General features: G+C 42.4%; 1 protein-coding gene across 1 annotated transcript in view; it reads left to right on the top strand.

Annotated features, from left to right (window-relative positions):
* The first annotated feature begins 3,387 nt into the window (after positions 1-3,387).
* LOC123460114 (acyl-CoA desaturase 1-like) overlaps positions 3,388-23,044 on the top strand; it is a 34,133-nt gene continuing 14,476 nt past the window's right edge. The window contains exons 1-3 of the mRNA XM_045147518.1: positions 3,388-3,516; positions 7,727-7,846; positions 21,957-22,236. Coding sequence (XP_045003453.1) covers positions 3,388-3,516; positions 7,727-7,846; positions 21,957-22,236 — 529 coding nt within the window. The remainder of the gene's footprint in view (positions 3,517-7,726; positions 7,847-21,956; positions 22,237-23,044) is intronic.

Here is a 23,044-nt window from a genome sequence, read left to right as displayed (position 1 = left end):
AAGAGGTCTTCCTCATTGGGGATGCAGGTCAATCCCATGGGGATTGAGGGTCATGCATTATAGGGGCAGCAGTCACTTATGGGAAGAGGCAATATCTCTGTGCAAAATGTCCCAACTTGTGGCTCTAACAATCTTTCTGCTCCCTCTTGCACAAAATTCTCAAAGCCATACTGGGAGCATTTTAAACCTCCTTCAGTAATAGGCATGTAGGAGCCTCTAGATGTATGTTTTGGTAGGTGCTGAGTGTTCTAAATATATTGCTCCATCATCCTTGTGCTGGTATCAGCTTATCTAAGAGAGCAGCACTCTTGCTCATTTCCCTAGTTCCTCTGTGGTTTCAGTGGGGGTGGGGTGGAGTGCACTAGGTCATTATTCTCCTCAGGTCCTGTTCTCATCTGAAAAAGGGAAACATATTCTCCAACAGAGTGAAGTCAGAGCCCATTGAATGGCATACCATTATTAATTTGGAGAGAATTAAAAGGGTTTAGACACTTTTATAGTTTAAGGTTAGTGGTAGTTTGACAGTAGAAAGCAGAATCCTTACCTGGATATGATTCTGACTTGTTTCCCACATCCAGATATAGTTTCCTTTCCAGTGAGCAGATCTGTTTCCCAATCCAAAAGCAGTCAGTTATCTACCATGGTTGTGTGTCACTATTACACTTGTGTGAGCATCATATCAGGTTGTTTGCTTCTGAGTCACTTAGACTTTAAGTTGCTTGGAAAGATGTTGGCCACTTTCCACTGATAGCTCATGTAGTGCCTTCCAGCACTAGATGGGCTAATTATCTGAGGACTGGCTCTCCTCTGGATTCTAACCAGGTCTTTCCATGGTCTCTGCTGATAGTTTTTGATGTCTTCAGCAGTAAGGTCTTGCCATTAACCTCTGGTGAGTAATAAAATGCTGTAACAGAAGTCTGTCTTGTTTGTTTTGGGAGATCTAGCAGGTCTCTCTGATCCACAGTTCACTGTGGATGTAGACCACATCCTGGCACAGGGAATTACAGGCCAGCAGAAAAGGAAAAGAGAAAATAAAAAGCAGAGAAGAAAGAGAAACAGGAGAAATTTGAGGTTTCATCTCACTCTCTCCAAGGCTCTTCAATACAGGTGCTCCCTGTGAGGTCTGCTTGAGGGTTCCACCTTTTAGTCTGATTTCCTACATATAGGATTCTAGATCAATTTGGGTTCAGATTTTGTGTTACACCCAACCCTACCCATCTCCCAAGCCCTGCCATCCCTATTGACTAAGCCTTAAGATGCTACTGAATTATGTCAGCAACTTGAGCTGATCCAGATTAGGAACTGCAGATGAGTGACATCATGCAACAGTTGTCTTTCTGTGATTGTGTGAGTTCACGTTAAATGATCTGTTCCAAGTTTGACCATTTTTCTTCAATTTCAATGTGTCATTTTTTTTTCTTACTGCTGAGAATTCCATCATGTAGATATGCCACATCTTGGTTATCCATTCATCAAGTTATGGGCACCTGGGTTGGTTCCAGTTTTTAGCTATTATGAATTGAGCAGCTATAAACATGGTTGAGCAAATATTTCTGAACTGAGATGTAGAGATTTTAAGGTAAATGCGCAGTAAGGGAATAACAGGGTCTGCTGGTAACTCTACATTCATCCTTTTTAGGAGTCTCCAAATTGATTTCCACAGTGGTTGTACCAGCTTACATTCCCACCAACATTGAAAGAGGGTTACTATTTCTCCTCAGGCTCATCAACAACTGTTTTCATTTTGATTTTTTAATGCTTGCTATCTTAACTGGGGTAAGGTGGAATCTCATATTTGTTTGAATTTGCATTTCCCCAATGGCTAGGGATGTTGGATATTTTTTTAAGTGTGTGTTAGCCATTTGTAATTCTTCCTCTGAGAACTCCCTATTTAGTTCTCTGCCCCACGTTTGGAGTGGGTTGATTTTTTTTTTAATTGTTTAGTTTTTTGAGTTCTTTGTAGATTCTGGATAATAGGCTTCTCTCAGTGGTATAGCTGGCAACGATTTTCTCCCATTTAGTGGGTAATCTATTGTCTCTGCTAATGGGATGTTTGTCTGTGCAAAAGCTTTTTAACTTCATGACATCCCATTGGTTGAATGCTTGTTTAATTTCCTTTGCTACTAAGGTTTTGTTCAGGAAGTCTTTTCCCAGTCCTATATCATGGAGCATGCTTCCTATATTTTTCTTCCAGTAGTTGAAGAGTTTTAGGTATACAAACTAATTTTCATGGTTGTAATGATTCCTGGCAAAGATGCAAGTGTGGCTACCAGGCATTGTCTTAATAAGGAGAGGATAGTTTGAAAAACTTTCCTGTCATTCGTGTGTGTGTGTGTGTGTTTCTCTGTATGTGTGTACACACTTATGTTGAAAGGCCCACGAATTCAGAAGCCCAGAAATACTATCACACTCCAATGGGAGCTTAAGCGGGCCCCTGCATAAATCAAACTCCAGGCTTTACTCTGTTGAAAGCAAGTAAAGAATCCCTCTTCTCATTGTATCAGAGCCCGCTCCTAATATAAAACTAGGTAAAAAGGGCATGAGATAGCCCTCAAGGATGGGAAATAAGTAATGAAGTGAACCACTTATTTGGTTTCTGTAAATAGCCTGCACTATAAGCCTTAATAGCCCACACTGTAAGCCTTAGTAGCTCACACCATAAGCTGTAGCAGCCTGCCTCAGACCACCAAGGTCATAGGAGGCTGATACCACACTCTGCTACTCCCACCCAAGGACCTGCGCAAATGCTGACCACCAAGGTCATAAGAGAATGATTGGTCCACGAGGGGCTTGAACAAATTAAACTAATTGGCTTAGAAACTATGGGGTGGCACAAACTGACTGGCTCGCACCCCGCGGGCTCCTGATATTTAAAAAATGATTGGTCTAATACACAGGCTTTGTTAGAAACCCTATAAAAACTGTCCCATTCCTGCATTCGGGGCTCTGCAGTCCTCTACCCCTGTGCAGTGTACGACTGTGGGCCCCAACGCGCTTGGAATAAAATCCTCTTGCAGTTTACATCAAGATCGCTTCTTGTGAGTGATTTGGGGTGTCACCATATCTGGGCAGAGCGTGGGGTCCTCGTTTTGGGGGTCTTACATTTTTGGGGCTTGTCTGCGATTTGTGACCACCCCCACACCTGAGAACCATCTTGGAGGTGATGGGGACCCCCTCTGGAATGAATGTGTGCTTGCCAGTGTTTCTGTTCTGAGTATCTGTTTTCTGGGACGTCTGAATATGTTTTCTGGGATGTGCGCTTTCAGTTTTTGGTTTGCAGCTGTCCTCGCAGGCCGTAAGGAATAGAGGACTGTGATCAGCAGACGTGCTAGGAGGATCACAGGCTGCCACCCTGGGGGACACCCCAGGAGGTAAGGAGAACCAGGGATGCCTGGTGGTCTCCTATTGTCGGTCAGAGGACCAAGTTCTGTTGTTGAGGCGGAGGGAGCCTCCACGGCCATCAGATCCTTTTGCCTGCTTGTGGAGGATATGGACGGGCCGCTGATATCTGAATCTGTTAGTCTCAGTTGTGTGTGTTGTTGTCCTTTGTGTCTTTGTTTACAGTTTTTGTCATGTGACAGGTGATGATAAATGCCCTTAACTTGACTCTTGACCATTGCACTGAAGTTAAGTCTAGAGCCCATAATTTGTCAGTTGAGGTTAAAAAGGGACCCTGACTAACGTTTTGTGCCTCTGAGTGGCCAAATTATAAGGTCGGATGGCCATCAGAAGGAACCTTTAATTCCGAGACTATTCTGGCTGTTAAAGATATTATTTTTCAGACTTCCGGTCAAGATGGCGACCGCCTAGCTGCACTACAGACAACAAGGAAAACAAAGATAGATGCAGATCCTAAGAAGAGAGCTGCCCCAACATACCTCAAAAGGGGCCCAACAGAAACTAAGGACAACTGGCAAAATAAGCAAGGGTGATGTTTTCCTGTGAACCGGATACCAGCACAAAGGGGAAGGAGATCAACACAGAGAAAAATCAACTCCTACCAAAGCAGAGAGCCAGAGCCTCAGAGACCCCCACACCTCAGCACTGAAGCAGACCAAAATGAACCCAACATGGCTCAGGGAAATTTTGAGGGAAGAGGGGGCGGAAAGAATGTCAGAGTCACATGTTGGGTCATGATTTGCAGAGACATTTATCATACCAATAACTGGGAGCTAACTCCACAATGCATGACCCATTTTCATTAACAAGGAGGGCCTAATGGGAAGGGGTAGATCACAGATGAGCCTAAATAATAGTACCAAACTGCCTGTATTTACTGAAAAGAAAACTAATAAATTAAATTTTAAAAAAAAGATATTATTTTTCAGAATGGACCAGGCTCCCGTCCCAACCAGGAAGGATTTGATGGACAACCCCCTGCCATGGGTCAAGCCGTGGCTGAATAAACCAAGGAACTCAAGCTCCAGAGTCCTGACTCTCGAAAATGCAAAAAAGCCCTCTCCTGAGGGAGCCAGACCTCCCCCTTGCATCTATCCCTAGATTAAAGAGCCTCTGGCTTGGCCGGAGACTCAGCCCGCCCCTCACCCTTCCCAAAACTCCGCCCCTCCCGAGCCCCTGGAAATGGGAGGCCCGACCGCAAAGACGTGGAGCTGGAGAGATGCTACCCCGGAGGGAACAAATAAAATTGTAACACTGCCGCTATGCGAGGCAGGTCCTCCCATGCTGGGGGGCCAACTACAACCCCTCCAATATTGGCCTTTTTCCTCTGCAGATCTTTATAACTGGAAAGCTAACCACCCCCCTTTTTCAGAGGAACCCCAATGCTTCACGAGGCTGATGGAATCTCTTATGTTTTCTCATCAGCCTACTTGGGACGATTGCCAACAGCTGTTACAGACACTCTTCACGACCAAAGAATGAGAGAGAATTTTAATAGAGGTCAAAAAAAAAAAAAAAAGTCCCTGGGGCCCACGCAGCTGCAGCAAGAGATAAACATGGGGTTCCCTCTGACTCGCCCTGTTTGGGACCACAATACGGCTAAAGGTAAGGAGAACTTAAAAATCTATCGCCAGGCTCTGATGGCGGGTCTCCGAGGTGCCTCCAGAAGGCCCACCAATTTGGCCAAGGTAAGAGAGGTGATGCAGGGGCCAACGGAGTCTCCCTAAATGTTTCTTGAGAGGCTCATGGAAGCATTTAGGAGGTTCACACCCTTTGACCCCACCTCTAAGATTCAAAAAGGCTCAATAACATTAGCTTTCATAGGACAGTCAGCTCCTGATATCAGAAAGAAATTTCAGAGATTAGAGGGATTACAGAAATCTGAGCTACATGATTTAATAAAAAAACAGAAAAGGTATATTACAAAAGAAAGACAGAAGAGGAAAAGGAGCAAAAGAGAGAAAGAGAGAGAGAAGAATGCGAGGAGAGACATGAGAAAGAAAGAAAGGAAAGGGAGGATAGGCGCAATAGATGACAAGAGAAAATCTGACCAGGATCCTGGCCACAAAAAAAAAGGAAAAAGAGAGAAAAATATTCAAAAGTTTAGGACAGGCCCTAGGCAGATAGGGAACGTGGGCAACAGGACCCAACTTAATAGAAATCAATGTGCCTGTTACAAGGAAAAAGGACACTGGGCAAAAGACTGCCCTAAGAAGAACAGCAAAAGACCTAGGGTCCTAACCCTTAAAAAAATAAAGACTAGGGAGGACGGGGCTCAGAGCCCTCCCTGAGCCCAAGGATTCAAGAACTCCCCAAACATCTTTGATGAAGCCCTACACAGGGACCTAACCAATTTTAGAGTTCAACACCCCCAGGTAACCCTCCTTCAATATGTTGATGACTTACCCGAGGTAATAGGATCAGACAATGGTCCAGCCTTTGTTGCCCAGGTAAGTCAAGGACTGGCCAAAATATTGGGAATTAATTAAAAATTACATTGTGCATACAAACCCCAAAGTTCAGGACAGGTAGAAAGGATAAATAGAACCATTAAAGAGACCCTCATCAAATTGACTGCAGAGACTGGCGCTAATGATTGGATAGCTCTCCTACCCCTAGTGCTCTTTAGGGTCAGAAACACACCCGGACAATTTAGACTGACCCCCTCTAACTTGCTATACGGGGGGCCTCCTCCACTGGTAGAAAGGTAGAAATAACCTCTATACATAGTCCTGATGTGCCGCTTTCCCAGCCTATGTTCTCTATGCTCAAGGCGCTCGAGTGGGTGAGACAACGAGCGTGGAAGCGACTCCGGTAGGCTTACTCAGGAGAAGGAGACTTACAGGTCCCACATCGCTTCCAGTTGGGAGATTCGGTCTATGTCAGATGCCACTGCGCAGGAAACCTTGAGACTTGGTGGAAGGGCCCCTACCTCGTCCTACTGACCAAGGATGGTTTGAGGGATGGTTCAACAAGTACCCCTGGATGACTACTCTGCTTTCCACCCTGATGGGACCCTTAATGGTTTTACTCCTGATGCTTTCAGTTGGGCCTTATATACTTAATAAGATTTTTACTTTTGTTAAAAAATGAGTAAGCACAGTCCAGATCATAATACTTAGACAACAATACAAGGGCATTCAGGGCAAAGAAAAAGCTTACATTTAGTCCTTCCAAGTTCTAGGATTAGAACTATTAACAAGAGAAAAAGTGGGAAATGAAAGGCCCAAGAATTCAGAAGCCCAGAAATACTATCATGCTCCAAAGGGAGCTTAAGCGGGCCCCTGCATACCTCAAACTCCAGGCTTTACTCTCTGTTGAAAGCAAGTAAAGAATCCCTCTTCTCATTATATCATAGCCCGCTCCTAATATAAAACTAGGTAAAAAGGGCATGAGATATCCCTCAAGGATGGGAAATAAGTAATGAAGTGAACCACTTATTTGGTTTCTGTAAATAGCCTGCACCATAAGCCTTAACAGCCCACACTGTAAGCCTTAGTAGCTCGCACCATAAGCTGTAGCAGCCTGCCTCAGACCACCAAGGTCATAGGAGACTGATACCACACTCTGCTACTCCCACCCAAGGACCTGTGCAAATGCTGACCACCAAGGTCATAAGAGAATGATTGGTCCACAAGGGGCTTGAACAAATTAAACTAATTGGCTTAGAAACTATGGGGTGGCACAAACTGACTGGCTCGCACCCCGCGGGCTCCTGATATTTAAAAAATGATTGGTCTAATACACAGGCTTTGTTAGAAACCCTATAAAAACTGTCCCATTCCTGCATTCGGGGCTCTGCAGTCCTCTACCCCTGTGCTGTGTACGACTGTGGGCCCCAGCGCGCTTGGAATAAAATCCTCTTGCAGTTTACATCAAGATTGCTTCTCGTGAGTGATTTGGGGTGTCGCCATATCCGGGCAGAGCGTGGGGTCCTCGTTTTGGGGGTCTTACAATGTGCATGTACAGTTATGTGTGTGAATGCAGGTATGCACATGCCATGGCTTGCATGTGATGGTCAAAGAACAACTTTCAGATATTGGCTCCTCATTCAACCTCCTTCGAGGCAAGATTTCAGATCATTCCCCATTCTCTTTGCCTGTGAGCTTCCCATGGATGCTTCTGTCTGTAGTTACTGTAGGTATGGACATGATGAGACTACAAGTAACCACTACAGTGTTCAGTTTTACATGGATTTGGGGGATGTAAACCCAGGTACTCAGACTTGCTTTATCCACTGAACCATCATCTTCTGAGAACCAAACTACAACCAGGACTCTAAAGCTGCTAAAAACCACAAGATCAACCTGGAGCTCTGTCCTTGTAGGTCTATCTGTCCATGCCTTACTACTTTGACAGTGTTAATGTGACTTTGTACAAAAATTTGCCAATATCTTTCTTCACCAGTCTCACGAGGAAAGGGAATATGGCTGAGAAACTGATGAAGGTGAGGTGGCAGAGCTTCCTGCAGCATATCAAGGAACCAGACTATGATGGCTGGGGAAGCTGGTGAATGCAATGGAGTGTGCATTACACTTGGAAAAAGTGTGAATCAATCACTAGAACTGTGCAAGCTGGTCACTGACAAAAAATAAAATGAGCCTATGTGTGTGGCTTCACTGATATTCCATTACCTGAAAGAGCAGGTGAAACCGATCCAAGAATTAGGTAACCATGTAATCAAACTGCACAAGATGTGAACCTCTGAATTGGGCATGGCAAGCACATACTGGGAGACAGTAATGGAGATAAGCTGACTTCTAAAAAGTCATGGAGTGACTTCTCTAGTGGCCATGGCAGGGCATGCATTTTGGGGCTATATTTGCTTTCTCTATAAGTTATATCAAAACATCTACTTAGCTGGGCGTGGCGGTGCACACCTTTAATCCCAGCACTCGGGAGGCAGAGCTAAGAGGATTGCCTGAGTTCAAAGCCACCCAGAGACTACATAGTTAATTCCAGGTCAGCCTGAGCCAGAGTGAGACCCTACCTTGAAACAAAAAATCTACTTAAATTGTTTGATTTATGGCACCCCTTTAAATTAAAAAAAAATGGTACAATTAAAAAAAGAGAGAAATGAATAACCAAAGATAAAACTCAAGTATTATATAAATGGCCTACTAAATAACACAAGAGCTTTCCAAAATAAACAAATTAATAAATAAGCCCTAATGATATATTTTCCCCTTCTCAAATAGTTCTAATTCTACAATAAGATAAAGCAATCATAAATGTCAAAATGGTTATTTTCAAATGGAAAATATATATTGATAATTTGACCAAGGCTTGCTTAGTTTAAAAAATAAAACAACTTCCTTATACTGGAAACAATGGTGAGTCCCTTCTAACTTGTTCCAGGACATCATTAAATAAGTCCTGAGACCAAAAATATATTGTAGGGCTGGAGAAATAGATTAGTGGTTAAGCACTTGCCTGTGAAGCCTAAGGTCCCTGGTTCAAGGCTTGATTCCCCAGGATCCACATTAGCCAGATGTCCAAGAGGGCCCATGCACCTGGAGTTTGTTTGCAGTGGCTGGAAGCCCTGGCATGCCCATTCTCTCTCTCTCTCTCTCCTTCTCTCTGTCTGTCACTCTCAAATAAAAATAAATAAACAAAAAACATATATATATAGTAGCACCCCTACTGACACCCAGTGGCTCTATGGTAACAACTTTGGCCCTGGCTACCCCAGAACAAATTAAAAAACATACACTCTGGAAGGCTATTATACAAAATATGGTATATTCACCATTATCAAGTTTAAATGTTGTAAATGTATTCCTGATAACTCTGCAAATATCTCATCTGTTTTACAAGCCATACAGAAACAGAACGAGATCATATCAGACACAAATGTTCCACTGATGAACAGTTCTGGAAGAAAATCTCAGCCATCTCGTGCTCAGATGGTCCTGAGGCAATCCAACTCCATCTACCTTGGTTCTCTCAAATGCTCCCTAAGGCCTAGAAGTCCACAAGAAGGATAGCCCTGAAGGTGATGACTTTACCATGTGCTCACTTGTCATTAACTCCTTACTTTTGTTTGTGAAGCCCAACATTTTCTTCCAAGATTACCTTCCTACACTTTAGCAATACACTTTCAGAGTTCTTTAAAATAGTTCCCCTTTAAGGGAATTGATATGAGACCATAAGAGATTGTACAATACCCATTTGATTGAGTTTTTTTTTCTATCTCTTTTCTTATCTGCTCTCCTATGAAGCTTGAATTATAAAATTAAGAGTCACCTGGGACAAATAATCACTTGATAACTCCTGTAGATAACAAGAAAGCCAAATCTGTAACAACAGAGGCCACATATCTGAACCCTCTCTTTTACTCTACTTGGAGAACAAAAATGTACACACCATGGGAAGGAGAATTGGCTTAGCAGTTAAGGGACTTGCATGCAATGATAAAGGACCAAGGTTCAATTCCTCAGGACCCATGCAATCAAGATGCACAAAGTGGCACATGTGTCTGGAGTTCATTTGTAGTGGATAGAGACCCTGGTATGCCCATGCTCTCTCTCTCTCCATATATATATATACATACATACATACATACATATATATATATATATATATATATATATATATATATATATATATGCCTCTCTCAGATAAATAAATAATAATAAGACAAGACATGCAAGGTCAATATCTGCAACACATGCTTGGCCAAAAAAAATATGCACACACCAGACAGAACCCATTTTTACTATCTAAAATGGTGGCAGCCAAATGGGCTGATATTTATGCCACCAGCTAAATTTAATGAGAAAGGGAGGGGCACAGCCTCCAAACAACTCTGTTGTTTTATCAATTGTATCTGGCCACACGGTGTAAGAGTGAGGCAAAACAGGGGTCATCCGAAGGCAGCAGAGCAGACACAGCTGCTGCATCTCCTCAGTCTGTTGGAGCCATTCACCAGGGCACCGTCCTTAAGGCACACTGAACTCTTCTGCATTGCAATCTCTCCTGGCTTCTATTTTTTTTACAGTCCTCCCCTTTCCCCTCCCCCATCTCCTGACTTCTTTTCAGAGACATATTCCTTCAGCCATAGGGTTGTTTTCAGGGTTTAACTCTGTTCCTCCTGAGATTACAAAAACAATAAAGTATGAGACACTCTTGTCTTGGTCTTTTCCTGTAGCTCCATTTCTGGGGGGCTTTGGATTTTCATGTTATTTATTTATGGAATTTGTTTTCATGACTTCTGCTAGGGTGGTTTCTTTGGAGATGTGTTTCTAGTAAATATGTAGATTACATAAGAGGGAATATTGTTTGGAAGCCAACAGGTGATAAAATCTTTATGTATATATTTGGTATACATCATAATCAAATCTGGTGTCATCTCCTTGGGATGTCATTCAAAATATTTCAATAACTTTTACAATTCTTGGAACAGGGATCTAGGAGAAAGATGTCCTCTCCTTGATCGTCTCATGGGAACATATCCCACTATTGTTCCCTGTTGTCATCTCTCCCTGGGGACAGAGAGGTTTTTCTCATCCTTCCTCTCTAACAAAAGAACGGAGGGATGGGGGGAAGACTTGGTGGTTAAAGACATTTGCTTACAAAATTTATTGGCCCAACTAAATTCTCCAGTACCCAACATAAAGCCAAACATACAAAGTTCCACAGGCATTTGGAGTTTCTTTCCAGTGGCAAGAGGCCCTGACATGCCCATCCATTCCTCTCTCTCTCTCTCTCTCTCTCTCTCTCTCTCCCTCTCTGTGTGTCTTTCTCCTTACAAATACATACATTAAAGAAATATTCAGAGCTGGGCACGGTGGTGCATGCTTTTAGTCCCAGCACTTGTGAGGCAGAGGTAGGAGGATTTCAAGGCCACCCTGGCACTACATAGTGAATTCTCGGTCAGCCTGAGCTAGAGTGAGACCCTACCTCGAAAAACCAAAAAAAAAAAAAAAAAAAATTCAAAAATTTAACAAAATTTCTTTAATGGAGCCTCTTGGTGACATGAAAGTTTCAATTCTAAACTGAATATAAAATTCTGTAAGAAACAGTTTAGTAGAGTCAAAATAAAATTTACAAAAGGAACTTGTGGACTGTAGAGATGGTTCAGAGGTTAAAGCACTTGCCTGCAAAGCCTAGGGATCTGAGTTTGAATCCCCAGTATCCACGTAATGCCAGATGCACAAGGTGGCACATGTATCCTGAGTTTGATTACAGTGGCTGGCAGCCCTGCCATGCCCATTCTCTTTCTCTCTTCTTTCTCTCTCTGCCTGCCTCTTTCCCTCATTGTCTCTCCAATGAATAAGTTAATTAAAGATTTTTTAAAAAGGAACTTTTGAGTAAGTAAGGGAGAAATGTTGAAATGAATTTAGGGCTGAAGCAATTGTTCTGTGGTGAAGTGTACTTCTGGTTCAAGCATGAAAGGGCCTGGGAGAGGCTGAAAAGCCCAGAGTTCAAATCCCCAGGTACCACATAAAACAGCAAGGAATGGCTATGTACATCTGTAACCAAGGTCACTATTCTAACCACACCTTTGCTCTGACAGATAGTGTAGTAAAATTTCTCTCATGCCAGGACTACAGCTTTTTGTGGTCTAAAGAGTGTTCCTAAAACTTCATAACACAAACCTTAGATTTCTAAATGACAAAGGAACCTCAGGGCTTATAAACTTAGCCAGAATGCCCTACAAGACTAAAAGTACTTAATGATAGACTGGCAGACAAATTAAACACAAGGAGCAGCCTAATAGATTCCCCAATAGTTACTCTTGTTCCTTCCAAAGAGGAACAAAGATGTTTTACCTTGTTTACATAATTATGTCATATGTGTTTGTAATTGACTTCATGTGGCTATATGCCATTGTATATTAAAACTACATAAAATAAAACTAACTCTGCCCCCAGAATTCCCAATATGTCTGAATAACAAAATATGTGGCCAAATGTGGCTTTTCCATGCATTTATGTTTCACTCTATCATAATTTTTTATTTGTTTTTGATTCATTCATATGCCAACTTAAATGTCTAGATGGATGTGAATTCAAGTATTGAGGATACATTAAAATGCCTTAAAAGTCCACACTTATAAACTTAGATACACTTCTCTTTTTTTTGTTAGTTTTTGTTTTATGTCTTAAGTTTTTCAGGGTAGGGTCTCATTCTAGCTCAGGATGACCTGGAATTCACTATATAGTAGCAGGCTTCCCTCAAACTCACAGGGATCCTCCTACCTCTGACTCCTAAGTGCTGGAATTAAAGGCTTGCGCCACAGTGACCAGAACATTTCACTTCTCTTTTTTTTTTGGTTTATTTTTATTTACTTGAGAGCGACAGACAAAGAGGCAGAGAGAGAGAAAGAGAGAGAGTGGGCGTGCCAGGGCCTCCAGCCACTGCAGACGAATTCCAGATGCATGCATCTGGCTAACGTGGGTCCTGGGGAATCGAGCCTCGAACCTGGGTCCTTAGGCTTCACAGGCAAGTGCTTAACCACTAAGCCATCTCTCCAGCCCACATTTCACTTCTTGATGTCTATTTACATAATATATTTGGTCCATTGAATGTTCCATTGTTGAGATATAGAGTTGAAATGGTAACCCACCAAGTACATGTTTTGTTGGCACCCAGCTAATTTCCAGCACTGGAGACTCTTCTATGCCTTTTGTTCTCTTCTTCGTAATCTGTCATGTCAGCTGCCTGATCAGTTGGGCATCACCTTACCAAAGCAGCATCTGATACCAGAAAAAATTCTTTGTCATCTCCTCTCTGTCTTTTATTTTAGTAGGATATGCCCAATTCTGTCTTTCAGGTTTAAATTCTTTTTATGATTAGCTTTCTTTAAATTTTTTTTTATAGTTTTTATTTCTTTGTTTGAGAGCAACAGACAGAGAAAGAGGCAGAGAGAGGGAGAGAGGGAGAGAGAGAATGGGTGAGCCAGGGCCTCCAGCCATTGCAAATGAACTCCAGATGAATTTGCCCCCTTGTGCATCTGGCTTAATGGGTCCTGGGGAATTGAGCCTTGAACCAGGGTCCTTAAGCTTCACAGGCAAGTGCTTAACTGCTAAGCCATCTCTCCAGCCCATGATTAGCTTTTAAAAACAATCCCCCATAAGCTCTCTTTAAGTTCCTTAGTTAGTTACCTACTACTTGATGTTTTTTTACCTATAACCTTAACAGGGCTTAGATGATGTGCATTTCTCCTACCCCTCATTTTCTGTGTCTTTGGGTTGGGATGTGGCAATCCAAGCTTCGTTTTGTGGAAGGAATTTCTGAAAATTCCAGAATTCCCTACCTAGACCCAGAAAAGGAATGTGTGGCTCCCATGATGTAGACCTGAGTCATAGGCTCCTATGATGTAGACCTGAGTCATAGTCCTTCGTTTCCCCCTTTCTATTTTCTCCTCTTACCTCCTTTAAAGACTTAAAACTACCACCCTTCCCTAACTTAGCATCCTGAAGTCTCTTTCCTTTTGCTTTTGATCTTGCCATTTCCTTCCCTGACATTAAATAAATTGTGGGCCCAAGAAATAGTTGGCTTTTGAGTCCTCTATTCCTTGAAGCTAAACCTGCACTCTCTGATGCAACTGATCACTCCATGGAAGATGTCTGAGCTGTCTCCTCCTGCCCAAGGTGTGTGTGAGTCTCCACTTTAAATACCAAACAACAAAGTCTAGTCAATATTCATTTAGAATCTTGCTCTGAAAGCATGGGTGGAAGTTAACAAGATCAATATTCTTATCCCTGGCCAAATGCCACCTCATGCTCAATTCATACCATGTACAACTCAACCTTCTAGGCTGGTGAGATTGCCCAGTGGTTAAAGTTGCTTGCTTGCTAAGTCTGCAGCCCAGGTTCAAATTCCCATTACTTATATATCCCCAGATGAAAAAAGTGACACATGCATCTGGCATTCTTATGCAATAGCATGAGGCCCTGTTGCACATATATATACATGTGCAAATAAATAACAATATATTAAAAAGATAAAATAGCTGGGTGTGGTAGTGCAAGTCTTTAATCCCAGAACTTGGGAGGCAGAGGTAGGAGGATTGCTGTGAGTTCGAGGCCACCCTGAGACTCAATAGTGAATTCCAGTTCAGCCTGGGCTAGAGTGAGACCCTACCTCAAAAAAACCAAAAAAAAAAAAAAAAAAAAACCCAAAAAATAAAAAAATACTCAAAAATTTCTCAATTTACTTGCCATTTTTCCCCACATTATGAGTTTTTCATCCATATTGCTGATTTTCTCATCCATTTCTGTAATTATTTCATTTACATTGCTAATTTTCCTTCTGGGGTCCTGGACTGGATCATTATCCATGGATACATGCATGTCTAAATAGCAGCATGAGCATAGAAGACTAAGAAAGCAAATTTATAAATGGTATAAATATTGACCATCTGATGCTTGCTTAGTTCTAGTGTCCTGAAAAGAGCTTTCAGTTCTTCTAGCTGAGCAGAAGTACCAAGAGGGAGGAGGGCACTCCCAATGGCCCCAATAAGGGTGACAATTGTATGGCATAATCAACCCTATAAGTTACCTGTTCTGTAAGGAAATGTCGTCTGACCCAGATGTAAACCCAAGCAGCTATAGCCATCAGGGTTTTGTTAATGTTTTTTATTAATTTATTTGCAAGCAGAGACAGAAAGAGGGAGAGATAATTGAGCACATCTGGGCCTCTAGCCCCTGAAAATGAATTCCAGACATATGCTTAGCTCTGTGCATCTGGCTTATGTGGCTACTGGGGAATTGAACTTGGGTCATTAGGTTTGGCAGGCAAGCACCTTAACCACTGAGCCATCTCTGCAGCCTGCCATATGATTTTTGACAAAAATATTAACTAGAGAACAGATACCCTCTTGAGAAATTGTACTGAGAAAACCGAATATCTATCTATAGAAGAATGAAAATAGGTCCGTATGTCTGTTCATTCATAAGAATCAAGTCCAGATGGATCAAAGGCCTTAATATCAGACCTGAAACTCTGAAACTGCTAAAGTAAAAAGTAAGGAAAACAACATACAGGCAAAGACTTTCTTATTAGAGCCCCAGTCATTCAGGGAGCAAGACAAGTAACCATTGGGACCTCATGATACTAAAAGCTTTTGTACTACAAAGGGCACTTTGAAAAGAGCAAAGAGGCAGCCTACTGAATGGGAGAGAATTTTTTTCAACTATACATCTGACAAAATGTTAGTATCTATAATGTTCTAAGAACTCAAAAAACTAAATTATGGTATGTATGGTGGTGCATGCCTTTAATCCCAGAACTTGGGAAGCAGAGGTAGGAGAATCACCATGAGTTCGAGGCCACCCTGAGACTACATAGTGAATTCCAGGTCAGCATGAACTAAAGTGAGACCCTACCTCAAAAAAAAAAAAAATTAATAAAAAGACATCAAAAAACCCAAGTAAAAAATGGGCTATAGGACTTTCAGGTAACATAGTGATATAGGAGCCACGCCAAAGCAGACTACAGAAGGAAATAAGCAGAAAAAGAGGAATATATACTCTTCTACCAAAAAGTGAAGGTGCATAAGTTATTATCAACCACTGCAGAGAAGTAGGAGAAACTAAGATCTTCCAGAAAGGAGGAAATGGGCCAGAATCCCACTAATGCAGTGACCACAGTCTGCATGCCCACCAGAAACCAGAAACCAGGTGGAAGGATTTTCAACTCATACCAACTTCCTTACAAAGTCAAGAAAACTCAAGGGGAAGACGGCAGGGACAAGCTGCGTAGCTGCTGAAGGAGAACACAGACAGGGCCAGATGAGCAGCACCAGTGCAGCTCTGGTCATACTTCAGTCTTTGATCCCCAACTTCCAGGGCTGCAGCGAATCTCCAGAGCATTCACTCAGCACCTGGCTAGAGGGCATCCAACATAGCTGATCAGAACATGAGATCCACAGCACAACACAGAGGCAATGAGGTGGGCACTAAGCATTGGTAAGATTAGCCATCCCAAAAGGTAACAGGGCTTAATTACAGACAGGCAAATACATAGACCTACACTGGAAGTGCTAATTCTCTCCATGTCAGGGCAGGTTATGAGTTACTTATTCTTAGTTGGCTTTACCATTCTAAAATAAGCTGCATTTTGGGGTTGACTTTAGTTGCCTTTGATGTTTTCTGATTCATAAGTCTTTTGTCTTTTTCTTTTGCCATTACTGGGGGCAGGATATGACTCAGCCAAAGGCTGACCTGAAACCCAGTTCAGATGAGAAATCTCAACCTCCCAGCTAAACAGATTAAGGGTGTGAGGCAACACAAGCCCTTAGGGACTTTGGCTTTATTAGACTATCTGTTTGTTTTGATCCCTACTCTTGCATAAACACTCTGTACTGGTTTGGAATGAATGTGTATATGGCTCAGTTGAATTTGAGAATTTGCCAATAAATTGCTCTGCCCATTCTACTAGACTACTTGAATATCAGGAAAACTGACCTAGGGTCACATCTGCTATTTTCTTGGAGTATAAGAACTATACTTTACACCTTAAACTCCTAACATGAAGATAGGATTTACATGGCTAAGAAAACTGAAGATAATTAGAAAACCCAAACATCAAACTAACTCAAGTTATAAAACTTTATACCTTGTAATACAAGGAACATGAAAACTCAAAGATAAAACAATCCTGCCAAAAATTTTAAATCCATCAGAAATTACCCCCAGTGAGACTATTTTAGATGAAATTCCTGACAAAGATTTCAAAAAAAATTACATCTATGTAAAAAGAAACCTCTAATAAGAAAACAAACTCCAGAAGGAAAAAACAAAAAGAAACCAGTTTAGTGAAATAAAGAGGTTAATACAAGACATGAGTAAGGAAATAGTTGGAGAATCTGCTTCTCTCTTTCAGAGAGATGCAGATCCTAAGGAGAGAGCCACCCCATCATGCCTCAAAAGGGCCCCAGCTGCAACTAAGGAAAATTGGCAAAACAAGCAAGGGTGATGTTTTCCTGATGAACCGAATACCAGCACAAGGGGGAAGGAGACCAACACAGAGAAAAATCAACTCCTACCAAATCACAGAGCCAGAGCCCCAGAGGCCCCCAACACCTCATCACTGAAGCAGACCAAAAATGAAACCAATATGGCTCAGGAAAATTTTGCAGAAGAGGAGGTGGAAAGAATGTCAGAGCCACATGTTGGGTCATGATATGCAGAGATATTTATTGTACCAATAATTGTGGGCTAACTCCACAATGCATGACCCATATGCCTCAACAAGGAGGGGCCAATGGGGAGGGGGTAGGTCACAGATGAGCCTAATAATGGTACCAAACTGCCTGTATTTGCTGAATAGAAAAATAATTTTAAAAAATTAAAAATATAATGAAAAATACCAATCAGAAATATTAGAAATGAACAACACATAAGTCAAATAGAAAACTCTGTAGAAAGTTTCACCAGTAGAATGGATCAAGGAGAAGACAAAATATATAATTAGAAGACCAGGTGGCAGATCAGATACAGTCTAACAAAGAGAAAGACAACCTAATTAATGGGAAGGCATGAATGGGAATTTCAAAACATTCGGGACACTATGAAGTGATCAAACATAAGAATTCAGGGGATAGTAGAAGGGGAAGTATTTCACTACAAAGGCATAGCAAGTATTTTCAACAAAATCAAAGAAGAAAACTTCTCCTAAATAGGGAAAGTGATGCCAATGCAGATACAGACAGCCTTTAGAATGCCAAGTTGGACAAAATCAGGAAAGAGCCCCTGACTGACACATTATAATTAAACTACAAAACATACAAACCAAAGAAAATATATTGAAAGCAGTTAGGGAGCAAGATCAAGTCATATACAAAGGCAAATCCATCAGGATAACAGCAAATTACTCAAAACAAACTTCAAAAGCCAGAATGGCTTGGAATGATGTATTCCAAGTTCTGAAAGATAACAATGGTCAACCAAGATTACTTTATAGTGCAAAGCTCTTTGTAGTGGTTTGATTCAGGTATCCCCCATAAAGTTAGGTGTTCTGAATTCTACGTTCCCAGCTGACTGGAGATTTGGGAATTAATGCCTCTTGAAAGCACTGTATTATTGGGGGTGGACTTATGGATATTATAGCCAGTGTCCCCTTACCGCTATTTGGCACACACTCCTGTTCCTGTTGTCCACCTTATGTTGGCTAGGGGTGATGTCCATGCTGTGCTCATGTCGGCACCTGCCCTGCCATTGTGGAGCATTCTCTCAAGTCTGTAAGCCAGAATAAACCTTTTCCTTGGTCAGGTGACTTCTGCCAGCAATGTGAACCTAACTGCAACACTATCCACCCAAACAGATTGACAATTAAGAATATTCCACAACAAAGGCAGGCTAAAGGAATATATGAACACTAAACTAGCTAGCTCTCCATAAAATATTTCAAAGGATCCTCCATGTAGAAAAGAAAGAAAAGAACACACATAAGGAACCAGGAAAAAGTAAACCATACTCAAATAATAGTTAATACTAGAGAGTAAAGGATAAATTTGAACTACAAAACAACAAGAATAGCAAGAATAAACACACACTTTTCAATAATAACTCTTAATATCAATGACCTCAATTCCCTAAACAAAAGACATAAGTTTGCACAGTGAGTTAAAAAAGCAGGATCCTTCCCTTTGTTGCCTCCAAGAGAAACATCTTTCCATGAAAAATGGACAGTACCTTAGGGTGAAAGGTTAGAAAATGGTGTCTTAAGCAAATGGGCCTAGAAACAAACAGGTGTCATTATACTAATCTCTCATAGGATAGACTTCAAATGAACATTAGTTTTGAAAGATAAAGAAGGTCACTTTATACTGACTAAAGGAACACTCCAGCAGGAGGACATTACAATCCTAAACATATATATATGGGGCTCCCAACTTCATGAAACAAACAATATTAGAATTAAGATCACAGGGCTGGAGAGATGGCTTAGTGGTTAAGCGCATGCCTGTGAAGCCTAAGGACCCCGGTTCGAGGCTCGGTTCCCCAGGTCCCACGTTAGCCAGATGCACAAGGGGGCGCACGCGTCTGGAGTTCGTTTGCAGAGGCTGGAAGTCCTGGCGCGCCCATTCTCTCTCTCTCCCTCTATCTGTCTTTCTCTCTATGTCTGTTGCTCTCAAATAAATGAATAAAAAATGAACAAAAATTTAGAAAAAAAATAAAATTAAATGGACCCTGTATTATTACACAAAACCAACTTTAACAAATATAGGAAAATTGAAATAATTCCTTGCACTCTATATGATCAAATGAGATTAAAATCAGCAGCAAGAAATTTATTGACCATATACAAAATTGTGGAAATAAATAATACACTACTAAATGATGAATGGGTCAATGAAATAATCAAAAAATTCATAAATCTGGGCTGGAGAGATGGCTTAGTGGTTCAGGCATTTGCCTGCAAAGAATCCTGACTTGATCATCCAGGACCCATGTAAGCCACGTGCACAAGGGGGCACATGAGTCTGGAGTTCCTTTGCAGTGGTTGGAGGCCCTGGCACACCCATTATCCTCTCTCTCTCTCTCTCACTTTCTCAAATAAATAAATAAAAAATATTTTTTAAAAATCATACAGTCAAATGATAATGAGAACACACTTACCAAAACATTTAGAATACAGTGAAGGCAGTCCTAACAGGGCCACTAATGGCCCCAAACCATTACAGAATATTGCCAAGACTCTTGGTTGCCCACTTTAGCTAGATAGTTGGTAAGAATCTATTCCAGAAGACTTCACATGCTTGGGCTGCAGGTCACTGAGAAATCAAGCTGGAGCAAACCTGGAAGCCTTCTCCCTATTAACTAGATGTCAGGATGCTGTAAAGATCTATGTAGGCTTTGGAAAGAGAAAGATCATTAATAGAGTAGTGGACCCTGAAAGCTTTACAGCTAGCCAGCCAGGTGAAATGTGCCAACTGGTGCAATGGTGTCATGTCTGTTATGGGGGAGGGCAACTACTCTCTTATTGGATTTGATAACTGCTCCATGAAGGGAAATTCATGTCTAGTACTGACTGGGAAGGTCACAGGCCTCAGGGAAGAAACTACTACTGATATCTGGCTAAATGGTTATATTATTCCCACCAAACTGCCTTCTAAACACTTATGTTTATGACCATATCTTAATACTACTCTCATTTTAGTTAGAGAATGCTGTATTTCAGATGGCAGTGACCACTGGGGTGGCTCAAAAATGGCCAAAGTGTAGCTGGCCATGGTGGCACACACCTTTAATCCCAGCACTCAGGAGGCACAGGTAGGATTGCCATGAATTTGAGGCCACCCTGAGAAGACAGAGTAAATTCCAGGTCAGCCTGAGCTACAGTGAGACCCTACCTTGAAAAACAAAACAAAACAAAAGGCCAAAGTGGTGAGAATTGACAGTGTAATGTTTAACACTAAGTGAGTCATCTCTATAACACCTTTCAAAGGTCAGAGTTCAGTGCAGAAGAGGTGGTGGAAAGAATGTAAGAGCCAAGAGAAGGGGAGGAATGTTTACAACACTGTCTTCCAGTCACAAAGTGGCCTCAATATTCATGACTTCTCAGTGGTTGATGCTACATAAACAATATCTGTGTAAAAGGAGGGACAGGAGGGCACCAAGGGTTGTATGCAGAAGGAACAGAAGATCCCCAATGCCAATGGTCTAGAAAGATGAGGTGGCAAATTTCCCTGGTCAAAGATGCTCCAGAGTTCAGAAAACATTAACATTACACCAAGAAATGGAAAAAAGGTTGTACACTATTAGTGTATGGGTTATCTCAGGACCTCAGCTGAGGTAAGTACAGTGTTCCTCTTCTCCCTACCTCAAACTGACATTGCAACCTCAGTTCACTCTGCTCCTTGTTGGCAGTGCCAAGGATATTTGAGCAAATACTGGACACATTCCCTAGATCAACACTTTAAATCCGAAGCCAGGAGAGATTTGCACACAGAAGGGCTGAGCCAGCGAGGTGCACAGGACACAAATGGCCTCCTGACTCAGTTTTTGCAACCTCAGTTTTGGCAGTCCTGAAATCTACGCTGTATCTTATTGTTGGGAACAGGACCTCAGCTTCCCAGAGAGATGATGCTGAACCAGAATCACTTGTCACAACAGGTCAGCTTTGCACTGGTGACCTCCACTGCATGGGGTCGTTGGCACCAGTTGGGCTTCTGGTGACTGTTTGGTGAGGACAAGAGGTGGGAGCTACAGAGACACCCTGGACCTCTTTTCATATTCGTATGGCTTCCATATGGTGAGGGGAGTGGGGCGCACATTGTCTTTTCATTCTGCAACTTTCATTTCTAGAGCTTCAAAGAAGACTGTACAGCCAGAACCTTTCTATATAAACATGTGTTTTCTTTGTGTGTTGTTTGGGCGGCTAACCTTTCACCCCTCTCTCCTTCTGCCCCTTCACTTGGAGGTCTCATCATCAATTCATGTGTACATGCCCCATCCCATCTCCAGGTGGCTCTATCCCATCCTCCTGCAGCAAGAGACCCTGGGTCAGGGTCTGCACCTCTCCCTCCCTCCTGTGTGTGTTACCATGTCCTCCACTGCCTCCATGCATCTGTTCCCCTGACTCTACATGCCTTCTTCTCCCAGATCCCTGGCTATGATGCTACCACTAGCATGGTAATGCCTCGCTCTTGGGGCCAGCAGAGTGGACAAGGTAGAGAAGAGGCGAACATGCCCCTCCACTCAGAAGACATCTGCCCTGAAATGAAAGATGATACACATGACCCAACCTACCAGGATGAGGAGGGCCCCCCGCCCAAGCTGGAGTACGTCTGGAGAAACATCATCCTCATGGCTCTGCTGCACCTGGGAGCCCTGTATGGAATCACACTGCTTCCAATCTGCAAGCTCTATACCTTGCTCTGGGGTAAGCAATTCCACTGGCCTGAGCCAGTACATGAGGTTTCTCCCTGTCCTCTAACCAATTGGTAACTCACCCTGGACAGTGGTTTCTCTCTGTCTCCTTCCATCTCTCCAGCTTACCCAGACTTTTCTCAGTGATTACTAACAAACTGGCTGTGTTGGGAAATGAGCCTAGTGGACAAAGCAATGAGAGACTGGGAGAGAGCTCTTCTGAGAGGGAGGAATAGAAAGGGAATTAACAAAAGCTACTCGGCATTGACCCTGAACAGACCAGGTTTGTGTGACCTGGAGGAAGATGAAGCTGGCTCCTATACAACCCCAGGGGCACAGGTGTGTGTCTCCAGGTAGGTCTCCAGGGTGCAGCACATGTCAGTCAGCAAAATGTCCTTAGAATGAAATAAGGATGCAGAATCATTTCATATGTCATTCCCTACCCAGCCAGCTCCTCTGTCTTGAGGCTTTGGAATACTATGAACCCTCAAGCTTCTAATGCCAGTCTTTCCTGTTGGATCCCTATCCCTCCTTGGCAGGGATATACAAGTCTAGAAATAGTATCATGATCAGCCCTGGCCCTCAAACTGCAATATTGAGGGAAACAGTTGCCACTGCCCCTGACCTTCCCTAGCTCAGCTCCTCAGACATCCCTGGGGGTGGCTTGATGGCTGCTTCTTGCTTCTGAAGTTGAATCATGAGAAAGAAGCAGGAAGCTCTGCACACCTAGGGCCAGGAGCTCCATTGTGAGGGGCAATGAGCAAGGGGTTTTGGAGAAAACAATGAGAAATTTTCTGCAGCCATGACAGGTGAGAGTACTT

This window comes from Jaculus jaculus, chromosome 1 (assembly GCF_020740685.1).
Source record: "Jaculus jaculus isolate mJacJac1 chromosome 1, mJacJac1.mat.Y.cur, whole genome shotgun sequence".
Lineage (NCBI taxonomy): Eukaryota > Metazoa > Chordata > Mammalia > Rodentia > Dipodidae > Jaculus > Jaculus jaculus.
Note: the sequence above shows the minus strand (reverse complement) of the source record. Positions and strands in the feature narration are given on the sequence as shown.